Genomic DNA, 24,441 nt, shown 5'->3' with positions numbered 1-24,441 from the left:
CTAAAGGCAGACACTCAGCTGCTGAGCCACCCAGGCATCCCTCTTTTGTCTTTTACTATTAGACATTTTAACTTTTTGTTTTTCAAATAATCATTTTATTTATATTTTTTCTTTGGATGTCATGAATTTCACTTACGCATCTAGAAACACTGATGTTTTCTTGTAGGATTTTTGTTGTCTTTTCTTAGGTCTACATCTTTAATCCATCTGGAAATTATTTCGTTGTACTAGAAGAGAGGACCATAGATTGAATCAGCTCTTGCCATAAGCTATATATTTTATTATATTCTTGTGTCTGTTAATACATTTCCAAGGGCTTCTCTATCTGTTGCAGAATTTCTCAACACTGGCGTCATTCACATTTTGGGTCAAATAATTCTTCTGAGGGGCTGATCCTGTGTATTTTAAGATGTTACAGCATCCTTGGTGTCTACTAAAGATGGCTTCATACTCTCTCTTCATATCCCCGTCAATATGTCCCCGAGGTGCAAAATCAGGGAACCGACTGGGAACTACTGGTCTCTTCTTATAATGGCAACAGACCGTTTCAATTATTTGTGCATGTGATCAGAAAATTCTTCGTTCTTCGTTTAGAATATTTGCCTTGCTACTCCTTGCACTACTTTTCAGAGATTCTTTTAGAATTATTTCATTATGATGCCCAGAGAAGCTCCTGATGAAAATTTCATTGGAAATTTCTCCAAACTTCATGGCTGTGTCTAGAGAGATGTGCTTCTCTGCATTGAGAAATCTTCAATCCCACCAAGTTGCTTATGTATCATGAAAGTGACACCTGTCACTCCATCAGGAAACACTTGTAGGTGCTGTCACGCAGATCCTACATTTGGTGTTAAGCCTATTCCTCAATATTTTATACATACACTTCAATGCTTTTGTATATATATATATATATATATATTATGAAAATGCAATTTTAGTCCAATTATATATATATATTTTTTTTAAGTTTTACTTATTTGAGATAGAGCAAGCAGGAGCTGGGGGGATGGACAGGTAGAGAGGGAGAAGCAGATGCCCCGCTTCACTGCAGCCCAGGACCCAGGGACCAAGAGCGGAGCCCAGGACGGATGCGTGACGGGCCGAGCCGCCCAGGCGCCCGTCCCGGTGTTCCCTGGAGGAATCGGTGCCCCCTACGCAGGGCCAAGGAGACAGGAGGGCAGGACACAGAGTACACGCAACAGCAGCAGGCAAAGCCCCGGGCACCCACTACAACACGTTAAAACGACATAAATGAAATCTTAAGGCAGCAAATCGGAGTCAGAGCTGTTTTAAGTGCACGTAACACAAATTTTTAAAAAGTCACTACGTTTCGAGATCCAACCAGCACAATGTGCACCCCTGAAAATCCAGCCAGGGAAACCAGCTTCCGGAGCAGGCGCTGAGACCCTCGAGTGGCGGCGCGGCCGACCCGCCTCCGGAGCCCCGGCCTCCCGGCCTGTGCTCACCGGCTCCCGACAGGGGGCGCCCCGCGGGGCCGCCGACCCCCGACTTCCGGCCGCAGGGCGGGGCGCCGCGCGGGGGGCGGGCTCGGCTCCAACCGCCCTTCCGGCAGCGGAGGCCCCGCGGGGAAAAGGGCTGAAGGGGACAACGGCGTTTCCGCCCGGCTCGGCCACGTGACTCCGCGCCCGCGCGTCACTCAGACGGGGGCGGCGCAGACGGGCACACGGCCCAATCAGAGACGCGGGAGAGGAGCCACGTCGAATCAGGAACCGCGAGAGAGGGAGAGCCCGGACCACTGTCCAATCAGGGCAGGGGGCGGGCCACATCGCAGCCTGGGCACCTGCCCCGCGCAGCCCCAGGTGCCGGGTGCGGCCGCTCTCACCTGCCGGAGCCGCGGAGGCGCAGGGAGGGCCCCCGGGAGCCCGGAGCGGGCCCGCGAGATGGTGAGTGCGCGCGGCCCGGGCCGAGATGCGGGGGGCTGGCTCGAACCGGCTGCAGGCGGCCGCGGGCCCGCGTGTGCCCGCCCTCGGGGTCCCGACCCGAGTGTCCGCCCCCGGCTGGGGGGGGGTCCCCGGCGCCCTGTCACGTCCTCTCCTCCACGGCCGGTGTCACAGACACGGAGACAGGGTGTGGCAGAGAAGGTACCCAGGAGAGGTGCGGTGATGCAATGGATGAGTTCTGGTGCCCGGGGACCGAGTTTCTCAAACGCAGAAAGCGAGGGTTACGGTCAGCACAGCCGGACTCCAGGACAAGGAGTTGGGACCACGTCGAATCTGTAGATGAAGTCGAGGGCGGACGGACATGCACACGGTCCTGAGCTTTCCAATCCATGGACTTGCTGTGTTTCTCCATTTGGACTGAAAACAAAACCTCCAGTACTGGTGCTGATTTAAAAGGTGTCTTTTAAAATACTGTTCCAAAAATAAAAAATAAAAAATATATAAAATAAAATAAAATGAATAATAAAATAAAATATAAAATAAAATAAACAAAATAAAATAAAATACTGTTCCTGGTTAGAAGTAAATTCACGTTTGAGCATTATTTGTCGACCCAGTGTCCTTGTTAAGTGCACGGATTTTAATTGACCATCTGTAAATTCTTTGAGTCTTTACATGCAGAAATCTTATCTACAAGTAATGATGTCTCAACCCTTTTCTCCTATTATTTTGCTTTTCATTTCTTTATGATTCACCAGGGCCTCCAGTTTAATGTACAATAGGGGACGCTATGTATCTTGCCTTCTTGACAAGGGAACTGTTTTACTCTTTCAAAATTCTTAACATTGCAGTAGGTGTTTCCATGCACCATCTTCCACAATTAGCCAACTAGCACGTCCTTCTGGTTCCAGTGTATTAAATGCTGCTATACATGAATAATGTTAATACTCATTGCTTTCGACGGAAGGACATGAATTTTGATTTTTCTATATTTTCTTTTTTTTTTAAGATTTTATCATGTGAGACACAGAGAGAGGCAGAGGCAGAAGCAGACTCCCAGCAGGGAGCCTGATGCAGGACTTGATCCCAGGACCCCAGGATCATGACCTGAGCCAAAGACAGATGCTGAACCACTGAGCCACCCAGGCATCCCTGATTTTTCTGTATTTTCTATTAATGGAGCAAAATGTATTAATTTATGGTCAGTCTTTAGACATTCTTGCATTCCTGAAATAAAATGAGCTTGGTTGTAATTTATTATGCACATTATTTCTCTATATGGTAGTAATACATTTATCTTTTTTTTTAAAGATTGATTATCCATCTATCTATATTTATTGGGAAGACTGTGGTAGTGCACAAGCCAGGGGGAAGAGGAGGAGAGGGACAGCAGACTGCACTGAGTATGGAGCTCAACATGGCGCTTGATTTCACAATCCTGACATCATGATCTGAGCTGAAATCAAGAGCTGTATGCTTAATGGACTGAGCCCCTGGAAGTACTCAGAATTCCCCTCTGGCAGTCATCAGTCTGTTGTTTTTATGGATCTGTGGCTACTTTTACTGTTTTTATTTTATCTTGCCCTAGTTTGGCTTGCTTGCCTTCTCATTCCATATGCTTTCACTGTCTCTATTTTATTTACAGCACTTACCCTTCACCTAGATTATATCAGATTTCCTTATTTTCCTCCCACATGAGAATTTAAGACACAAGTGGTTCAGAATTTTCCTCTTTTTTAAAGCACTATACCCTGTAGCTGCATGTAGTGGGAATTATCACCTAAACCAATTTTTAGCAAATGAATGAATGAGAGTTACAGATGTATAGAGAAGTAAGGGCTGAGACAAGGGCTTTACCAGAAGAAGGAGCCCAAAGATGTGTGAAATAAGAATGTTTCATGTTTCTAGTCTTCACAGATCTGCACTGCACAGTCTACTACAGTAGCCTCTGACCACATTTTCGAAATACAGCTAGTCAAAACTGAGTTGGGCTGTATGTGTGAAATCCATACCAGATTTGTAGCACTATGACAAACATACAGAATATCTCAATAATTGGGTACATGTTGAAATGGGCAAAATAAAAGTTTAATGGGCAAAATAAAAAATATTGAAATGAAAGGCATCTGAGTGGCTCAGTCGGTTAAGCATCTACCTTCAGCTCAGGTTAGGATCTCAGGGTCCTGGAATCAAGCCCTGCATTGGGCTCCTTGCTCAGCAGGGAGTCTGCTTCTCCCTCTCTCCTTCTGATTGTGCTCTCTTTCTCTTATTCTCCCTCAGATAAATAATAAAATCTTAAATATATATGTCATTAAAATGAATTCAATACATCTTTTTTATAAGGTGGTTACAAGAAAATTCAAATTTAGATACACTATATTATCTTCCACTCTGATGGTACTGCTCTGGATCAGAGGTTGACAGACCACAGCCCACAGGCCAAATCCAGCCTGCCACTTATTTTGTAAATAAACTTTTACTGACACAGCCACAGCCATTCCATTATATGTCGTCTGTAGCTACTTTTGTGGCACAAAGGCATAGCTGAGCAATTGCACGGAAACCACATGGCTGGAAAAGCCTAAATGATGTAACAGCCATAATCATATTGTAAGGTGTATGTATGTCCAGAATTACAGCTACTAGGACTTAAGGCTTTGAAGATGAGCAGACTTACAACATTCGAATTGGGTAAAAGTGAGTGTTACTGTCCTTCTAACTTTCCTGTTATATACTGATTATGATATCTACTTGGGAGATTTATTATGAGAAACAAGCTAAAAAAAAGCTAAAAAAAAAAAGAGAAGCTAATGTTTGGAAATCTCTGTGTCAAGTATCTCACACATCAGGGATGCTCAGTAGTACATAGTATTGTTAATACTAATTTGAGGCTGTTATGGGCATTCATGGCTTTAAAATATCACATGGCACGCAACAGTGGAAGAGTTCATCGAATTTGTGGATAAAAGTTTGTTGTGAGACAATGCTAGATGCCACTGTACTGTAATTAGAAGACCCAAAGCAGCTTTACTTACTGACCTCAAAAGAAGTGTTTCCATCTGGACTTCTAGTTCTGCTGCTGTTTATTGTACAGGCAAATTGCTGCACCTGTACTGCAGCGTGACAGCCTCTATTTGCACTTGTGCATGCAGAAGCCAATGGAATGATGCACTTTCTCAAAGGACAGGCTTTCTGGGGATCCTGCAGGCCAATGGAGTCCCCGTTCCGGGGCTGGACAGTTAAGCTTGTCTGCAGGGCAAAGGGTGTGGACTGCTTATTGTGTGTAGAGAACCAGGAGGCTGGTATATAGGTCAGTGCCTCTGGATTTTCAGACAGTGGGAACAGATGTTCTGGAGGAAGGTGCTACCTGAGACCTTTATGGATTTTATGATCTCAGCAAATTCACAGGCAAACCCTTCTGGATTTCAATTTATTCACTTCTACAGTGAACTCATAACTGCCTCTGCACAGAACCAGGGCACACTTTTCCTGGACAGACAAGGCTGTTCTGACATCTTGCAATGTCAGTCTGTGTGTTGAAGGAGAGCTGTCACCCATAACTGGTGGTTACCAGCACCCTGGCCCACGAACGCAGGCCCTGTGGTGAGGTCTGAACTCCTGCCTGAGCTCGTTTGCCGATACACTGCCTGTCTCCTAGAGAGGATGTAGGAAAGGAAGGATTGCTGTTTTATAGAAAAACAGGAGACAGATAAGTATTAATGCCTCTCCTGAAGAATATTCTTATTCTACCAGGTGGACCTGCCAGTTGACAGTGTGTCAGAGTTCAAGGAAATATGTCCATTCAGGGCCTGGGTTGAGGGTTGGGCATAACCAGGCCCCTTAAGAATCAAATTGTTGGTGGGCAGAGAAGCAGGAAATGCTCCCAGGCCCTCAACATGTTTTCATTCATTAAAACCTCATCTAGGTCCAATGCTGGCTTCATGTGCTAAGGCCTGTAGAGGACAGTGAAGAAAGAGAATAAATCTTTTTTTTTAAAGATTTTATTTATTTATGAGAGACACAGAGAGATAGAGAGAGAGGCAGAGACACAGGCAGAGGGAGAAGCAGGCTCCATGCAGGGAGCCTGATGTGGGACTTGATCCCAGGACTCCAGGATCACACCCTGAGCAGAAGGCAGATGCTTAACCACCAAGCCACCCAGGCATCCCAGAAATCCTTTTCATCATAAGGAACTGATGTTTTTAAAGAGTAAATCATTGTTTAATTTGTATAGTATTTCTTTCATATCTCTGACTTATTGTGGACTTCTTTGGACCCTTCAGGTGGAGGGGAAGGGTGAAAATCGTCACAGACTGTGGCAGGATGAGCTCATTAGAGATGCTATTAAATCTACAAGGCCAGCTGGCATCCCTGAGGATGTAACTGCTGAAGACAGGGAAGGAGATAGGATAACACAGCCCTAGAGTTGATGGGAGGCCACAGAACTACGTGTGAACTTGCTGTGACTCAAGTCCTGGTTCCCCAGTCAGCCTCCCCTCCCCCTTCCTCGCACACACTGGTGGAGAATAGTACCCTGTTGAACCAAAATCTGTGGGATGTTTCAGGACTCGGTGGTTTTTGAGGATGTGGTTGTGTACTTCACCCCAGAGGAGTGGGCTTTGCTGGATTGTGCTCAGAGGAGGCTCTACAGAGATGTGATGCTTGAGACCTGCAGGAACCTGACCTCAGTGGGTAAGGATGGCTTCATCCCTTCACTTACTCTCTAGAGTATAAGTACCTGCAAGCTATTGAGCTTGTTCCAAAACTTGAGCTGAACAATGGAAATTTATAGCTAAGGAAGACAGACATGGTTACATTACTAGAGGATATAGTCATAACTTTCTAATGTATGTATTTGAATATGCTACTTTCCCTTTCAAATGCTTTTCACCTCTGTAAGGGTTATAACTCTTTGCTTTAAGAGGAACAACCCTTGTTGGGGAGCATTACATTTGGAAATATTAATTAAAAATAAATTACTCTTCTTACTGAGGAAGTTGTATTTTGTCAGACACATTGGCATCTTTTTTTTTTTTTTTCCCATCCTCACAAATGTCCTTGTTCACACTGAAAAACCTTCCATATTTTCTCTTTTAAAGTTAGTATTGAGCATGTGCAGTTTGTCCAATTCCTTTCCACATTGCTTTCCTGACAATAGGGTGTTTATGTCACCGTAAATCTCAATCTTCATGGAGTATTTCCAGTAAATTGCACACCATTTTGGCCTCTTGTCTTTATTGTTGTCAAAGTCCTGAAATAGCCAAAACTCTTCAAAGTTTGTTGTGGTCCTTTGCTCAAAAGTACATTCCTCCTTATAAAATTTGTTTATTTTTTTGGATCACTATTTGAAAAGAAGTGTGCTCCCAACTTATTTTTTTGCCTTTATCTCACCAGTTCTTTCCAAAGAAAGAAAGTTTTGTTGCTATTTTTCATATCATAACACTCAAAACCAGTAGGTCAAATCCTCTATAGTATATGTTTGGGGAAGAAATATGACATGACTGGAATACAGTAAGATTCAGAAGAAATATTCCTGGTTCTTCATTGTAGGTGAAAACTGGAAATGCCATGGTATTGAAGATCAGCACAAGAACCAGGGGACATGTATGAGGTGAGTGGCATCAACTTGAGAGAAAGCAGGTCTCAGGAGACAGTCTGAGTATGCCATGATATTAATGTGTGCATGTGTCTCTGTGTGTGTGTGTACACATATGTAGGTATACATCAGATGATAAGTATTCACAGAGAATTTCACCAGTTTTATAAAAGTGGTGCATGTGTTGATTATTTGAGATAGTTCAGTTGTAAACAGCCATCAGGAAACAAAATCCAAAAGGTAAAAAACACTGAAATGGTAAATGGGACAGAGCCCTCAATCAGAGCATTTAGCTTATATACCACTTTAGAACAGTTCTGACAGGGCAGGAAATGTACACATTCATTGAATATGGTAAAAACGTAATCCTGTTAATTGTTAAAAGCCATCGATGAATTGTTAGCTAATCACTGGTAACATGATGCTTATTTGTAACAGGTGTCATGCGGTAGAGATACTCTCAGAAAATAATGGAACTAATCAATGTGGAGAAACCAACCAGATTTCAAATTTTATATTGCATAAGAAACTTTCTACTGGAGTAAAGTCCTATGAATACATTAAGTTTGAAAACGCCATCATGGATACTACATCCCTAAAGAGTCCCATAAGATCACTTCAACATGGACAGAAATCCCATCGATGTAAGGAATGTGGGAGAACTTTTATTTGTTACTCATCATTTAGGGCACACATAAGAGCTCACACTGAAGAGAAACCCTACACATGTAAGGAATGTGGAAAAGCCTTTATATACTTCTCCAAACTTAGGGTTCATATAAGAACCCACACTGGAGAAAAGCCTTATGAATGTGGAAAGTGTGGGAAAACCTTCAGATCTCTCTCAAACCTCTGGACACATAGGGAAACTCATACTGTTGAGAAACCCTATGCCTGTAGAGAATGTAATAAATCCTTCTCTTCTCCCTCATCTCTTAGAAAACATGCGAAGGTTCACAGTGCAGACAAAGCCTACGAATGTAAGGAATGTGGGAAAGCCTTTCTTCATTCTTTTTACCTGATCATACATGCAAGAATGCACACTGGAGAGAAAGCCTATAAATGTGTAGAATGTGGGAAGGCCCTACAGTTGGCCCTCTGACCTCAGGATTCACATGAGAACACACTCTGGAGAAAAGCCTTATGAATGTAAACAATGCGGGAAATCCTTCAGTTCCCCTTCATCTTTTAAGGGACATTTGCGAACTCACACAGGAGAAAAACCGTATGCATGTAATGAACGTGGAAAAGCCTTCAGCAGTCTCTCGTACTTTAGAACACATGTGAGGATTCACACTGGAGAGAAACCCTATATATGTAAGCAATGTGGGAAAGCTTTCAGTTGGTCATCATCATTTCGAGGACATTTGAGAACTCACAGTAGAGAGAAACCCTATAAGTGTAAGCAATGTGGTAAAGCCTTCAGTAGACTCACATCCCTACAAAGACATGTGAGAATTCACAGTGGGGAGAAACTCTAAATGTAAGCAGTGTGGGAAAGACTTCTGTGGTACCTTATCCTTAAAAAAAAAAAAAAAGACATGGAAACTCTGACAGGAGGGAAATCCTATGTCAGTAAATGTGGGAAAAACTTCATGTAAATTACAGCACTTATTGTGCACACAATTTACATACTATTAGAAAATTTTTATAAGCATCTTATATTGTTGTCGTTATTATTGCCTTAAAGTAGACTCCTATCACATTATTTCTAGTTCTTTCTGAGAAAAACATTTAGGAGATAAATACTCCTTTAAGCATTATTTTGCTAAGGCAGCCCTGACAAATTGCCACAAAGTTGGTAACTTAAAGGAACAGAAATTTATTCTCCTCCAGATCTGGAGGCTAGAAGTTGGAAATCAGGGTGTCATTAACATTGGTTCCTTCTGGGCCCCTGGGTGGCTAAGTTGTTTTAGCATCCAACACTTGATTTCAGCTCAGGTCATGATCTCAGATTGGTGAGACTGAGCCTCATGTGGGCTCCCTCTCCCTTTGCCCCCTATCCCCACTCATGTTCTCTCTCTGTGTCTCTATTTTAACACACACACACACACACACTGGTTCCTTCTGACGGTTCTGAGGAGGAACATGACCCATGCCACCTTACAAGCTTCTAGTGGCCACCAGCAACTCTTAGTGTTCTTGACACTTATCGTTTCAATTTCTGCCCCTGTCTTAACGTCACCATTTCTACCTGCTCTATCCCCTTTTCTTGTAAGGACACGTGTCTTAGGATTTAGTGCCTATGACCTAATCCAGGATGATCTCATCTTGAGATATTACATCTGCAAGGACTCTTCAAATAAAGATTCAAAGTGGACATATCTTTTGGATGGCCACCATTTTGCCACTATATACCCTGTCTGCCAAATTACATATCTTTTGATACACGGTATTTTAATTATGAATTGCTTACATAGAAATTATTTACCCTATAAAGTCTTTTGGACAGAAGATCTTTTGAAGTGTATTTTTAAAATGTAACTATTGGGATTTTAGATCGTGTTATTTATTTCTAGTTTTCATTACATTTCAAGCATGTGGTTATTATGATAAAGATACTTTGGTGTCATTGTAATTTTGTTTCTTGCACATACTGGGATTTATATACTGGACATCTATCCTCTCTTTCCTCCTTTCTAAGGAAAACAATATTTTTGAGGTTCTCAGTCTTTAGTATTTACAAAAATATATGTTTGGCATTTCTTCTAGTTAGTGGACACAATATTTTATTTTCTGGCAGAGATTCCTCAGTGTAAAGCTGTTGAAATGAAGACACCCTCATCTGACTGACTTTCCTTTTTTGCCCATTTTTGCTCACCTGAGCTCTCGGCTCAGATGGAATTGGATACAGAGCTTTGAGTTAAAAAAGAGATCTTATTACTTGAATATGATAAAAGCTAGAATAGCTATTTCAGGATAGATTATGACATGTCAATGTGGGTAAGCCTGGGAACTACATTTCCCAGAATCTTTTCCCAGTATTGTCCCAAATTAGAAATGGCAATGAGATAAGGAGGCAGAAATGAACATTAAGTCATAATTAGTTTAAGAAGTTATCATACATTGAAATGTGTGCATTAGATCTTGGTGGGCACCAATTTCCAGCAGATTTTCCTGCCTTCTGGACCTGTTGATCAAGAGTGTCTGAAAACCATAGGACACTTGGGTGGCTCAGTGGGTTAGCGCCTGCCTTCAGCCCAGGGCATGATCCTGGAGTCCCAGGATCGAGTCCCACATTGGGCTCCTGCGTGGAGCTTGCTTCTCTCTCTGCCTGTGTTTCTACCTCTCTCTCTCTCTAGAGTTGGTCCCTAGTGTGAAAAGGGGACAGGATCATTTACATAGTTTTACCCCAGCATATGTCCTTTCCTACAAGCACAATGATATCTATGCAAGTTTTTGGTAATCCGGTAAATCCAAGGAGAAGAATTGTAGCTGGTGAGAAGATCTTTCCTAAGAAAAATGAAATGCTATCATCCCTAGTAACAATATTTGCTTCTTTCCAATTCTATATATTGATCATTGTGTTTTCTGATTATCACATCATGGACTAATGTACTGATAAATATTTGGAGTAAAAGTAGAAATACTTGGTTTTCCATTGATTTGGTTCTTCCTTTCAATGGGAAGCCTCTCAGGCCCTGGTTTAAGTACTTAAGCTATAGTGACTTTAAGTCACTATATCTGAAAGTAGCCAGAGGACTTTTAAGACCTGAAAATGACTTTTAAGAAGAAACCAAATGGTGGCATCTGCTTAAGATTCATCCAAGGGGGCAGCCCCAGTGGCCTAGTAGTTTAGCGCCGCCTTCGGCCTGGGGTGTGATCCTGGAGACCCAAGATTGAGTCCCATATCAGGCTCCCTGCATGGGGCCTGCTTCCCCCTCTGCCTGTGTCTCTGCCTCTGTGTGTGTGTGTGTGTGTGTGTGTGTGTGTGTGTGTCTCATGAATAAATAAAATCTTAAAAAAAAAAGATTCATCCAAGGGTAGAGCACAATCTGTTCCCCAACTGGGACTTTAATCTAGCTAATAGGTAAGAATAAAGTTGTTTCTTTCTTTGACAAAGTCCTGGATGGGCTCTGATTCCTTCTTCTTTTTCTATTTTTATTTTTAAAATTTTTAAATTTATTTATGATAGTCACAGAGAGAGAGAGAGAGAGGCAGAGACACAGGCAGGGGGAGAAGCAGGCTCCATGCACCGGGAGCCCAATGTGGGATTCGATCCCGGGTCTCCAGGATCGTGCCCCGGACCAAAGGCAGGCGCCAAACCGCTGCGCCACCCAGGGATCCCCAGGGGCTCTGATTCCTAGTGCACTTCCTTCAATGCAAAGGGATTCAATAACAATGTTCTGGCCTTCATGTCTGCCATTGAGATCAATAGGAAGACTCTTTAGTTACACAATACAATTTTAGGGTATCATGACTACACTGCCTACCAGAATGATCAGAGCAACTTGGAGAGCACCCTGATGTGGCTTACACAAAATGGGGCAAGACTGTCCCTAATTTTACCTATCAGAAACAGAACAGGTTCAAGAGCATCACTACAGGAACCCATCAGCCATTTCACACAGATTTGAGGTCAGTGGAGGAAGACACTATTGGGATTGTACAAATTCCCAGAGGTGCACTTGAGGGTAGGTTGGAGAGAGGAAGGATAAAATGTTTCCTCAGGACTATGCTCTCACAGCTCAACAGTGTATGGGGGGAACTAGACCTATGCACTTTTCCCGGGGAACAACTAGAAAATAATGTATTCTTGATGTGGGGAGCCCTTTATGTAAGCTAGATAGGAGATGTTAGGAGATAAAACAGAAAGACCAGCACTACTGATTTAAGTAAATCCTGACTTCCAGGAAAACTGCTTCTAATTTTCGAGGTAACTGTCTAAAAAAAAAGATTTTTATTTATTCATGAGAGACAGAGATAGAGGCAGAGACACAGGCAGAGGGACAAGCAGGCTCCATGCAGGGAGCCCGATGTGGGACTCAATCCTGGAACTCCGGGATCACACCCTGAGCCAAAGGCAGACACTCAACCGCTGAGCCACCCAGGTGTCCCTCAAGGTAACACTTAAGAACTTTGTCCCCATAGTTCTTTCTTTCTGCTAACTGCCTTCCTGAACTTCTAGAAATTTTTCCTGGAGTTCCTATGGGTGACTGATGATGTTACTACTTACAATGTTCCCCACTGCATTATTAACACTAGTTGAAAAATGGACCCTGCTTTTTTCCCCCCTTTTCATCCAGATCACCTGTGATTTTTCTTGTCTTCTGATTACCAAAGGTCAGTTTTCTTCTCTGTATTTGTTGGCTTTTAGGAATACTTCTTTGGCCCTGGACACGGTGGTATTATTGCTGCATTTGGCTGTACCTGGCTGGGCTGTTTGCCTCAGATGATATGAAAGATGAGCAGGTCCTCTGGGATTTGAGGGAGGAAGTGGTTAGGAGCAATATCCATGTAGCTTCATAGAGGATGCCTGAATCAGAGTGATTTCAATCATTGTTAAAATGAACTTCACTCTCCAGAGTCATAGATTCACCAACCAAGGTGACCCTTATTTATGGGGACATTAGTATACAATTAGGCTCCATACAGCTGCACTGAACACTATAACATAATATGAGAGGTATAGATTATGACTGCCTTGTGGGATTTCCCTATCAGCAAGAAAGAGTTCATGCCACTTTTGAAGGGACTCAGCTGATCCTTCTAAATACCCAGACTTTTCTTCTGGGGAGGAGTTCTGGCCTTTCTGTTCCCAGTGCTTTTTTTTTTCTGGTTTTGACTATGAAACTTTAGAACAATGCTCACTGGCTACTTCCTTGAAGGTTGTGCCTTTGCACCCTTTACACAGGACCATTGTGGATGCCAGTTACACTGACTACAATGTCCTTCATAAGATGCTCTACATTGATACAGAAGTAGAATATGTGGAGAATGCTGAAAGTCTACAGTTTGTTCCCTAGTAGGTAATGATTCCCATTATTTTCTGTAGCCCCAAGTCTATAATTTCCTGGGTACCTGATCCTCCCTGTGAAGTCCTGGAAAGTTCAAAGAGCTCATGTAAAAGTAAGTTGATGTCCTCTCTCCAGCGGTAAAGTTGTATCCGTACATGTTTCACGATGTAAAAAGTTTCCAAGAACGTGAGTAGCTTGAACTTAATTTCATTCATGTTGGAATTTTCATCAAATAGAAGATAGCACTGGTTAGAGCAATTCTTGTGATGGATGAGTCGATGCCCAGTGTAGCCAAAACTTCTTTTCCCAATGTCATTAATTTCCCAATCCTACCCACAATGTCTTTAAATGACTCTACGAGAGTCAAGTCCTTTGAACTCTTCTGTGAAAGACACTCTGTGTACCAATTTCCATAATTTATCTCAGTCACAGATTTGCCTGGATTTCAAATACAGATTTTTATGAAACCACACTACATTCATAGATTACTAATGGTCCCCAAGCATTAGAATACATGGCCATTTCAATTAACACATAGATATAAATTTAATGTCTCTATTTTCATGTGTTGATATGTACAGTTTTAGTTTCCCATGCATTTATTATGTTTTGTCATTTAACTTACACAAAGATTGTAATGGACATTGTAGATATTATGGATATTAGATATTTTTACACTTGAATATGCTGGAAGTGAGTGATCAATTGGTGTATCAAATAAAACTTTCCAAAGCTATGCCACAACCTTAAATATTTTGCTTTTCTGGGTTCATTTTCCACTACAGATTATGCATCTCTTTTTAGTTCCACTTCCTCTAAGGAAGAACTAGTTGAATAACAACACTGGTGACTGGCTCCTTAGAAGAAAAACATATATGGAACAGTATGATATTCTGAACTATAAGAACTTTCCTGTTGGACTGACTGGTTTACTGAAAATAGGACAGTTTGTATTCCAGGCTCCTCACAGGCAAGGTTTGTATTCCAGGGGAAGAGGACAGAGTGAGCTGTTGGGTTTACTGAGGTTGGATACGTTTTAACATTTAAATGATATTTTATAGGTACTGGAACAGAGTTCTGCAATAAGTATAATTTTTCCCCTTTTGATACATTCCAAGGTCCATAATTTTAAATGGCATAATGGCTCATACTCTCTCCTCTGTACTTACCACCAGTTTTGCCTCTGTGGGCTTCATCCTTGACATTCTCTTCTATGTTTTCTTACTTTCCACTAAGTTTCTCTTCAGGTGTATGTAAATTGCAGGCTTCATCCTTGGAGTTCTTAATTTTGCTGATATATTCATAGTCACGTTTTCCATTTGTTCCTTTTAACTTTTTATTTTCTTTTTTAAAGACTTTAAAAATTTACTCATGAGAGAGAGGCAGAGACATAGGCAGAAGGAGAAGCAAGCTCCCTGTGGGGAGCCTGATGTGGGTCTCGATCCCAGGACCCTGAGATCATGCCCTGAGCTGAAGGCAGACACTCAACCACTGAGCCACCCAACTGTCCCTGTTCCTTTTAACTTTTTAGAGAAGCGCAACAGGCATATAGAAAAGTGAACATATTCTAAAACGGCTCACTGGGTTTTTATAAATTTAATGCACCCATGTAATCAGCACCAAATCAAGAAACAGAAAACTGCCAGCACCTGGAGAACCATTTGTGCTCCCTTCCAGTCACTATCCTCAAAAGATGAGAGCATGAATGGGTTTCACCTAGTTTGTATTTTCTTTAATTAGAATTACATGACATATTCTTGTGTATCTGGGTTTCCAAGCAACATTGTAAGTCAGTCTCCAGCTGTTTGTTTTGTCTTGTTTTGATTTTTATTCTGTTATTACCTGACAATATCCATTCTATTGTTGATGGATATGAGTAGTTCCCAATGTAGGGCTATTATAAATAGCGATGCGTTGGTCATTCTAGCAAGTACCTTCTTGGTAAAAGTATATATGCATTTCTATTTGGAATATATATATATATATATATATATATACACACACACACACACACACACACACACACACACACACACACGGGACATGGGGAACTCATACTCTCAGTATTAGCAAATATTGGAAACACTTTTCCAAAGGGGTTATATCAACTTACACTCCACAGTGTGGGAGAATTCCAGTCACTCTACATCTTCACTGGCATTCTCCTGCCAGTATTTTGTATATATTCATTTTAACAACTCTGGTGAGGACGTACTGCTATCTCATTGTGCTTTTAATTTGTATTTTCCTGATGACTAACCAAATCGAACATTTCTATTCTAGTTATACATCTATATTATAATTATCATTAATTATAGCTAAGTTAAATCTATACTAGCTATTTGTTATTTATTTATTTAATAATAAATTTATTTTTTATTGGTGTTCAATTTGCCAACATACAGAATAGCACCCGGTGCTCATCCCATCAAGTGCCCACCTCAGTGCCCGCCACCCAGTCACCCCCACCCCCCGCTCTCCTCCCCTTCCACCACCCCCAGTCCATTTCCCAGAGTTAGGAGTCTTCCATGTTCTGTCTCCCTCTCTATACTAGCTATTTGAATATCTTCCTTTGTGAAGGATTCATTTTCTTTTGCATTGCCTGCACTTTTCTTATTAACTTGCAGGGGCATGTAATATATTTTGGGTACAAGTCCTTTGCCATATATACAGATTGAAAGTTCTTCTTTCTATTCTCTGGGCTGCTCTTTTACTCTATGAATGTTGACTTTTTTTGGGCAGGGGGCACATCTTACTTACAGTGCACTCTATTCTCCATGATTATTATTTTTGTGTTCTCTTTAAGAAATTTTTGCCTATTCCAAATTCATGAATATGATCTCTTGTGATTTCTTCTTAAATTGTTTAAGTTTTCACATTATGTTTAGTTTGTTTGGAAAAAAAGTTATATGTAAGGCATGATATGGCAACTTATATATATTTCACTTCCATGTAAATTTCCTAACTAAGGGAAAGAGGTAACACATGACCTAGCAGACTCACATTTATGGCTAGGAATGTTCTCAGAAAAAGGGAATGAAGCCACCAAGTTGGCTTGGCTCAGGTCCACATACAGAGAGAGATGCAAAAGTGAGAAAATTGCTGTGATAACAGAGCCAGATGGTACAATATGATAGCCTGTTGTCCGAAAAAAGCATTAGGCACACTAGCAGCCATTTGGCAGAACTCAGGGTCATAGGCAGAGGCTTTTGTAGGGGCACACAAGCCCCTTACGTGTGCAAGGGTGAGGTGCCTCAGCAGCAGCCTTGGCATAAGCAGCATCCTAAAGCCTCCAAAAACACATGCTGTCGAGATGCTTGAGCTGGTTTAATCCTCTAGTGAAATCTGACTGATGCTCTCTGCTTCCATCTAGTAATGACTACTAATAATGCATATCCTCAAATCCCAGAAAATGAAACTAAAGAAACACTGTTTTACAAGATAAGAAAAGACAATGAATTGTGATTTTCAGAGTCCAACCAAACGTAATAACCTTGTCTTTTTATGACTTGGTTTTGATTTTCTTTCAAACTGGATAGAGACCAGATTTGCTGATGGTGAACTAAAAAGGGCACTTTTGCTAAAAGGGAAAAAAACGATATTGTATTGTTTCATGTGTCAACCCTGCTATTTGCTATAAAGTTCCCTATGACCTCCAGGATAAAAAGAGATGGTAGGAACTGGAAAAACTAGTTGGCCAAAAGTACACTCCAACTGGTTCTAGTGTGGTGATGGAATGGAGCAGATATGTCAATACCCAGTCCTGGTCAAATGGCAGGTTTGTTAGGAAAATAAATGTTGTTTTAATCTGTAGGTTTTGAAGTAATACTATGCAGCAGCAGATAACAAATACTCTAGCATAAGATGACAGGCCCTTTCCTCCATTCCAGAGGAGACTTATTGTATGAAGCATGAATTTGGTTGTTAAATTGAGATACTTTTATATATTTTTAATTGTGGTAAAATACAAAATATAAAATTTACTATCTTAACCATTTTAAAGGGTGCAGTTCAGGGTCACCAAGTACATTCACATTGTTGTGCAGCTATCAGCACCATCCACCTCCAGAACTGTTTTCATGTTGCAAAACTGAGACTCAACCTATTTAACAAGAACTCCCCACTCCCCCCATCACGACCTGACCTCTGGCAACCACCATGTATCAGTCTTTTGGTAACTGTTTTATTTCATTTAGACTGTCTTATTTCATTTAGCATAATGTTTTCAAGGCTTATTCATTTTGTAGTATGTGTTAGAATTTCCTTCCTTAAGGCTGAATAATATCCCATTGTATATATACACCACATTTCATTTATCCACCCACCCATCGATGGACATCTGGGTTGCTTCCACCCTTTAGCTATTATGATAATGCTTCCACGAGCATGGATATACTAATATCTAGTCCCTGCTTTCAATTTTTGGGGGTATATACTCAGAAGTACAACTGCTGGATCACACAGTAATTCAATTTTTAATATTTTGAAGACAGCCATACTATTTTCTTTTTTTTTCGGCCATACTATTTTCATTAGCAATTCCACATTACATTCCTACACCCAGTACGCAAGACTTCCCATTTCTCCACATCTTCACTTGTTATTTTCTGGGTTGTTGTTTTTTTAAGTAGCCATCCTAATGGGTGTTAGGTGGTTGAGACTGTTGTACTTTTAGTTACCTGAAATTTTTCTCCATCAAAAAAATGAAGAGACAACCAACAGAATGAGAGAAAATAATTGCAAAGTCACGTATCTGATAAGGAACCCACACACAACTCAATAGCAAAACAAACAACCTAATTCAAAAACGGAGAGAAGAACTGAACAGACCCGGTTTCCAATGAAGAAATGGTCAACATTACCTTACTACACACAGCATGCGAAACATAGAGACAAAGAACTGCTCTCATCACAGTAAATGCAGGAGACTCACAGACACTCCTGTGTGAACACAACTTCGCCACACGGACAATGCCAGCCAAGTCCCATGTGGCCCCCAGACAGACACAATCACCTAGACTTTGAAACCTGGAATAAAGCTTCACACACTCTGATAAGACACTGACTGACCTCCAAGAAACACCAACGCAGCCCAGGCCCTCTGCACTCTTCTTCCACTTTCTTTTTCCCTTTAGAACCAGGCAGCCCGGGTGGCTCAGCGGTTTAGCACCGCCTTCGGCCCAGGGCCTGATCCCGGAGACCCAGGATCCAGTTCTATGTCGGGCTCCCTGCATGGAGCCCGCTTCTCCCTCTCCCTCTGCCTGTGTCTCTGCCTCTCTGTGTCTTTCATGAATAAATAATAAATAAAATCTTTAAAATAATAAAAAAAGAACCTATCACCGTCCTATACACTTTGTACTTTGATGAGGTGTCCTTAAGAATTTCAGCTGCTGGGGGTGGCTCAGCAGTTTAGCACCTGCCTTTGGCCCAGGGCATGATCCTGGATTCCTGGGATCGAGTCCCACATCGGGCTCCCGGCATGGAGCCTGCTTCTGTCTTCTGTCTCTCTGTGTCTATCCTGAATAAATAAATAAAATCTTAAAAAAAAAAAAAGAATTTCAGCCGCAGGTAGGAAGAGATACTCCCTCTGTCCTGATCACTGGTCAACCAACAGCACCCAGTCCCCAGCCTAAATGCTTACTGAAAGGCCAGGTTCACACGACACACACCTATACCGACATATTCAGGGGCTCACATCCCTCTGGTCTGCCCAGAGTGAAGGGTTAGGTTCCCCATGCCAAACAGTACAGGGTTCCCGTGGGCTCCCAAGTGAATTCCCGACGGATACTTCGGCTGACCTGCTGGAAAATGGGCGATCACACCGCAGAACCCGCACTGTGCACAAAGCCCCTGCGCCCAGCGCAGCCCCCGTCTCCATGACCCGCGGCGGGCGATGGTGTCGTCAGCGCCCGGTACCCAAGAGCCCGCCGCCTGGACAGTCAAGAGCCGCCAGCCGCCAGGGCCTCGCTGTGCTGTAGGTTTCTGCGGGGAGACGGGTTCTCAGCCCCTGACCCCTGGATGGGGGGGGGGGGTCCTACTTCGATCCGCCCCCTCCCCGCACCCCTGCTCCGCCCCGGCGCTCCCCGCGGTGCTCCCCTCGGGGTTCGCATCCCCGGGTGGGCTCCCGCCGCCGGCCCTGCGGCCTCGCAGGCCCGCGCACTCACCGCATCCCCTGGGGGGAAAGCCAGGACATCCCGTTTCCAGGCTACCGGCGACGACTTCTGCGACCGAGGAGCCACCCGGAAGCTGGTAGATAGGCGCGGGGGCGGGACTTCCGGGACGGCTCCTCAGCATCCCGGGCCCACCCAGACGACGACTGCGACTGCGCGTTCTCCCCGAAGCTCCTGGAGAGGAGCGCCCGGCGGCACGAGCCTGGGCCCGCGCACGCCCGCCTCCGCCGTGACTGCGCCCGCGCTGCCTGCCGGGAGCACACTGGACTGCGCACAAACCGCATTTCCACCGTGGGAGCCGCGGGGGCTCAGGGTCGGGAGCGAGCACGAGCACGGCGTGCGGCGGGAAGGGTTCTGCAGATTCTCCCCGGAGCTGTTGGGGAGCTCGGAAGCGAGAAAGCCCCAGGGGGTCGACTGCGCGTGCGCGACGCCGCCCAGCTCAGTGCGGGAGCGAGGGCGCAGTGGGCGGGGCGCGCATGCGCATGCGCATGGCTGTGGGCGTCGCGTCCTGCTGAGCACGTGGCGCACGTGGTAGGGGTCCGGGCTGGGGCGGATGGAAGTCCAAGCTGCCTGGCTGGCAGCTTGCTGAGGTCCCGCGGGAGCCGTCGCCCTGCAGGAAGGATGCGCGTCACCTGTCACACTGTCCTCCGGAGTCTCATTGCAGCCACGTGGAGCTGCTGCGGAGGAATGACCAGCGGAGCGCCTCCGGGGTCCGTCGGCAGCGAAGATTTTGCGCGGTGCAGGTCAGAGTTGGCTCCGACCCGGAGACGTCAGGTGGTCCGCGTGGAGCTGCAGATGGCCTCAGACAGGACCGAATGTGTGTACCCACCACCAGGCCGAATCCCCCTCCCCCCGCCCCCCACCCCTGGGGGATCTCCTTGAGAATGCTCCGGAATTGCTTTTGCATTGTAAGCCACAGAATTCCCGGGAGTTCTGGCCCCAGGAACACAGTGTAAGCCTAGAGACACTTTGCTGGTTCCCTTTCGTTTCCTTCAGGTAATGTGACTAAGGTGTGGACAGGTGTGACCCTGGAGTGTTTTCTAACTTAAGATGAGTTGCAAGAAAGGCCTGATGGGTCACAAGTCTTTAGGAGGTGGGAAGGACTGTCATTGTTCACCTAAACATCAAGGTGTAGGTGAGTCTAAATTTCCCTTTAGTTCATGTATTTGTTGCCTTGTTTTCTAATAATTCATTTTAAAAGTAAAACTGGCCATTGTAAGTATAGTTCTGTGGGTTTTCATAAATTCATACTTGTACTACCATAGTAAAAATACAGAACACTCCATTCCTCCCCCCCAGGAAACAACCTCTTAGTGCCCAAATGTCCCCCCACTCTTAACCTTCTGATCTAGTCTACTTCCTTTTACCTTTACTCTTTCCAGAATATAGTCTTTTGAATACGTGTTTAAAATTTAACATTACATTTTGAAAATTGTGTAATTACAGGCCGCCTGCGTAGCTCAGCAGTTAAACGTCTGTCTTCTGCTCAGGGTGTGATCCTGGAGTCCTGGGATTGACTACTGCATCCAGCTCCCTGCATGGAGCCTGCTTCTCCCTCTGCTTATGTCTTTGCCTCTCTCTGGCGTGTGAAAAAATAAATGAAAAAATAAATAAGATGTTAAAAAAAAAAAACACCCAAAAGCTCTTTAAAAAAAAGAAAATTGTGTAAATATCCTTGTCCTCTAGAATTGTGAGATTTTCAAATTTCCAACAGTGCCCAGGACAGGTGGTAGCACACATTAGGCCTTCAAAATAGAGAGGCTCCAGTTATCATTATGCACCATTATCGGGTGCATAAGCTTATGCAGGACCCTGTTTCCGTGCCAACTTCTGTCACTTGTACAATTGGAAGGATGTTGGGAGAAGTGATCAAATGAGGTAATAAGGATTATGAAATTACATTAATCTCTGCTGTGCTGTGAAAACAACAATTAACATGAAAAAACAGATGAAGACTGGACTTTATCTCCCTTTTAATTAAACAAAATACTGTTATATTTTTCTTTCTTAATGTGTATTGGAAGTCTAAGCATGTGCAAAGAATACCTGTAACAAGCAAAATGGAGCCCCAAGATGATAATACCAAATATATGAGGCCATTTCAAATTATTTCATGAGGATGTTAAATATAAACACCCATACACTGTGCTTCAAATCCATATGAACTCTCTGATCCCAAATACCCATGTCCAGTCTCATAAACATACATGACATGCCTTAAAATTTTTAACCATTGCAAAAAGGTGGCTGAACTATATCTTCACTTTTATGGAAAATAATTACTGATAACTTAATGAGTGGAGAATTATTCCTGTATTACCACCCACTATTTACTAACACTTTTGAACACTTCCAGAAAGGATCTAAGGCATATTAGGTAGTGTAAGTATACATGAATCGATGATATCCTCATTCACTGAGACCTCTATCCTTTGTTCCTCACCCCTTTTAGCTCCCTTGTCATAGTTTATATTTTACTTCACTCTGCTTTTATATTTTCCAACAAAGTTTAAAATACTTTCTCAGAATATTTTATATCATTTGCTAGACTTATTTGCTACCTAATTAAATTGCTAAAACTATTATTTAAGTTTTTACTATTATGAATAAGAAGTTATGCTGAAACAATTTTAACACTATATACAAATAAAATATACTAGTATGAAAAACTGCCTAAATTTCTATGCACCTGGTAATATTGACAGAATGTACAAATCTTAAATTCACAGTTACAAGGTTGATTTGACAGCTCAGAGTTGCAATATTTTACTGTATTTTCAGTAAATTAAAGAGATTGACATTTATTAGTATACATTTGAAAACATAGTTAATAAGATTTCTCAGAAACATATAAAGTACATAACTCATATGAAAACAATTAATAGAATATTTTTCAGAAACACAGCATTTGTTCAACCAAAAAATAACACATTGTATCTAACCACACATGCTCAATCTTAATAATTGAACACACCCTGAGGGATTGTATTCAGTGCGGAGTAACAGGAAACCCACACAGTCTGCCCAGTATGTCAGTAATGCTTATTTATTTCATAGAAATACTGGTTTGGGGTAGCTGCTCAATGATGCTGGAGGGAAACACAGTCCCATATGTTTTTATGGATGCAACACTGCATCTGTTCTAGTAGAATCAGAAACATAGAAGCATGAGAAATATTAAGAGGATGAGCTGTTCACCATACAAATCAGATGTGATATGAATATCTTACGATCTAGAGAAGAGAGGTCAGAACGTTAGATAAGAGCAACAGCCATGATGTCCTAATCAGTACAGTACAGGGCTTTCAGGAAAATGCAAGCTGTAGACATCTAACCATGGAGGTGCATCCATGATGGGAAAACTGGTAGGGTGGATGTGAAAGCCTACCCCTCTGACAGAATGGGAGTCATGCAGTTGTTCATTTTAAGGACACTTTTGATCAGCAAGACTAGCAATCAGGAAAATAAGCTGGAGGTGGTGCCCACAAAGCCCCTATGCATCTGTCTATCTCCTCATATGGTGGTGGCTCAATAAGCTGAAAATTGTTTCCTCCAAATCTCATGCAAGCTAGGCTCTTACAGAATTCTATCATGGGACCATATAGAGAAAGCATCCTGGGAAATGTAGTTCCTAGCCTTATCTGTGTTGATAGAACACTATCCAACAGAACCATCTCCCCTCTAGATTTCATTGTCTCTCTTCCTTAAAAAAATTTATTAGAGGGATCCCTGGGTGGCGCAGCGGTTTAGCGCCTGCCTTTGGCCCAGGGCGTGATCCTGGAGACCCGGGATTGAATCCCACATCGGGCTCCCGGTGCATGGAGCCTGCTTCTCCTCCCTCTGCCTGTGTCTCTGCCTCTCTCTCTCTCTGTGACTATCATAAATAAAATAAAAATAAAATTCTTTTAAAAAAATTTATTAGAGAGAGAGCACAAGCAAGGGGGAGGGGAAGAGGGAGAGGGAGAAGCTGGCTCCCCACTGAGTAGGGAGCCCCACGTGAGGTTTGGTCCCAGGACCCTGGGATAATGACCTGAGCCCAAGGCAGATGCTTAACTGACTGAACCACCCAGGTGCCCCTCATTGTCCCCCTTCTTAATTCAAATGTGTTGTCCACTTCCTAACCAGAAGCCAGGACAATACAGCAACAGATGGAAATAATAGTTCAAATGAAACTATACTCTTTCAAGACCATTGCATACCTATAAATTTTTACCAGCTTACATATTTACAAAATTGCAAGCCAGAAAAATGGAATAATGATCCTCTAGCAAAAAAAAAAAAAAAAAAAAAGGTGTTGAGAATACATACCTTGTGTAAGCAAAGAAGTGCCAACTTTAAAAGTTGTAGGTTCTCTCAGGAAGATAATAAGATGGAATATATGTAATGGGAAGGTGAAACCCAGTTTGGAACACACTGGGCCCATAAGAAAATCCAAACAAATACCAATGTTACAGTAGCCTAAAGGCCCCATACTTACCAAATAACTTTAAAAACTATATAAAATTAAACCTAATGCATATTTAAAACACATCAAGTCACCCATGGCTGCATCACATTTCAAAATGGAAACAGAAATATCACCTGAATTCATGAATGAAAAAATCCATCATATATCAAAATTCATGTACTATATATAGATATACTTAGAATACTTGAGAATTCTCATCTATGTTTAGTTGAAGAGATACAGAAATTCACTTGCTAGAGGTCCACATTAAGGATGAGATACCATCTTTGTAACTTTTATAAGATTTCTCTTTTGGTGTGGATTTTCCATACAGTTTTACGCAAATTAATTTGCATCAGGTTTTCTCACA

The 24,441-nt window shown here is 42.6% G+C and overlaps 1 protein-coding gene and 1 long non-coding RNA gene across 3 annotated transcripts; one reads left to right on the top strand and one right to left on the bottom strand.

Annotated features, from left to right (window-relative positions):
* The first annotated feature begins 550 nt into the window (after window positions 1–550).
* Window positions 551–8,720, top strand: LOC121494217 (zinc finger protein 791-like). Of its 2 annotated transcripts, XM_041760425.1 has the most exons (4): window positions 551–1,904; window positions 6,467–6,593; window positions 7,452–7,512; window positions 7,936–8,720. In XM_041760425.1, exons 1-4 carry the CDS (start codon window positions 1,902–1,904, stop codon window positions 8,597–8,599), a joined length of 855 nt encoding a protein of 284 aa, XP_041616359.1. In that variant the 5' UTR covers window positions 551–1,901; the 3' UTR covers window positions 8,600–8,720. The 2 variants fall into 2 exon arrangements, 1 of the variants encoding a protein (XP_041616359.1); XR_005988765.1 differs by lacking the exons at window positions 6,467–6,593; window positions 7,452–7,512; window positions 7,936–8,720 and adding an exon at window positions 2,911–2,969.
* LOC121494219 lies at window positions 2,247–19,691 on the bottom strand. Its single transcript, XR_005988766.1, has 3 exons — window positions 19,619–19,691; window positions 19,253–19,436; window positions 2,247–2,372 (listed from the first exon to the last, which is right to left on the bottom strand). It is a non-coding gene; the product is annotated as an uncharacterized LOC121494219 (long non-coding RNA).
* Window positions 19,692–24,441: the final 4,750 nt, after the last annotated feature.

The sequence above is a fragment of the Vulpes lagopus genome, chromosome 7, assembly GCF_018345385.1.
Source record: "Vulpes lagopus strain Blue_001 chromosome 7, ASM1834538v1, whole genome shotgun sequence".
Taxonomy (NCBI): Eukaryota; Metazoa; Chordata; class Mammalia; order Carnivora; family Canidae; genus Vulpes; species Vulpes lagopus.
This window is presented reverse-complemented; position numbering and strand designations above follow the sequence as displayed.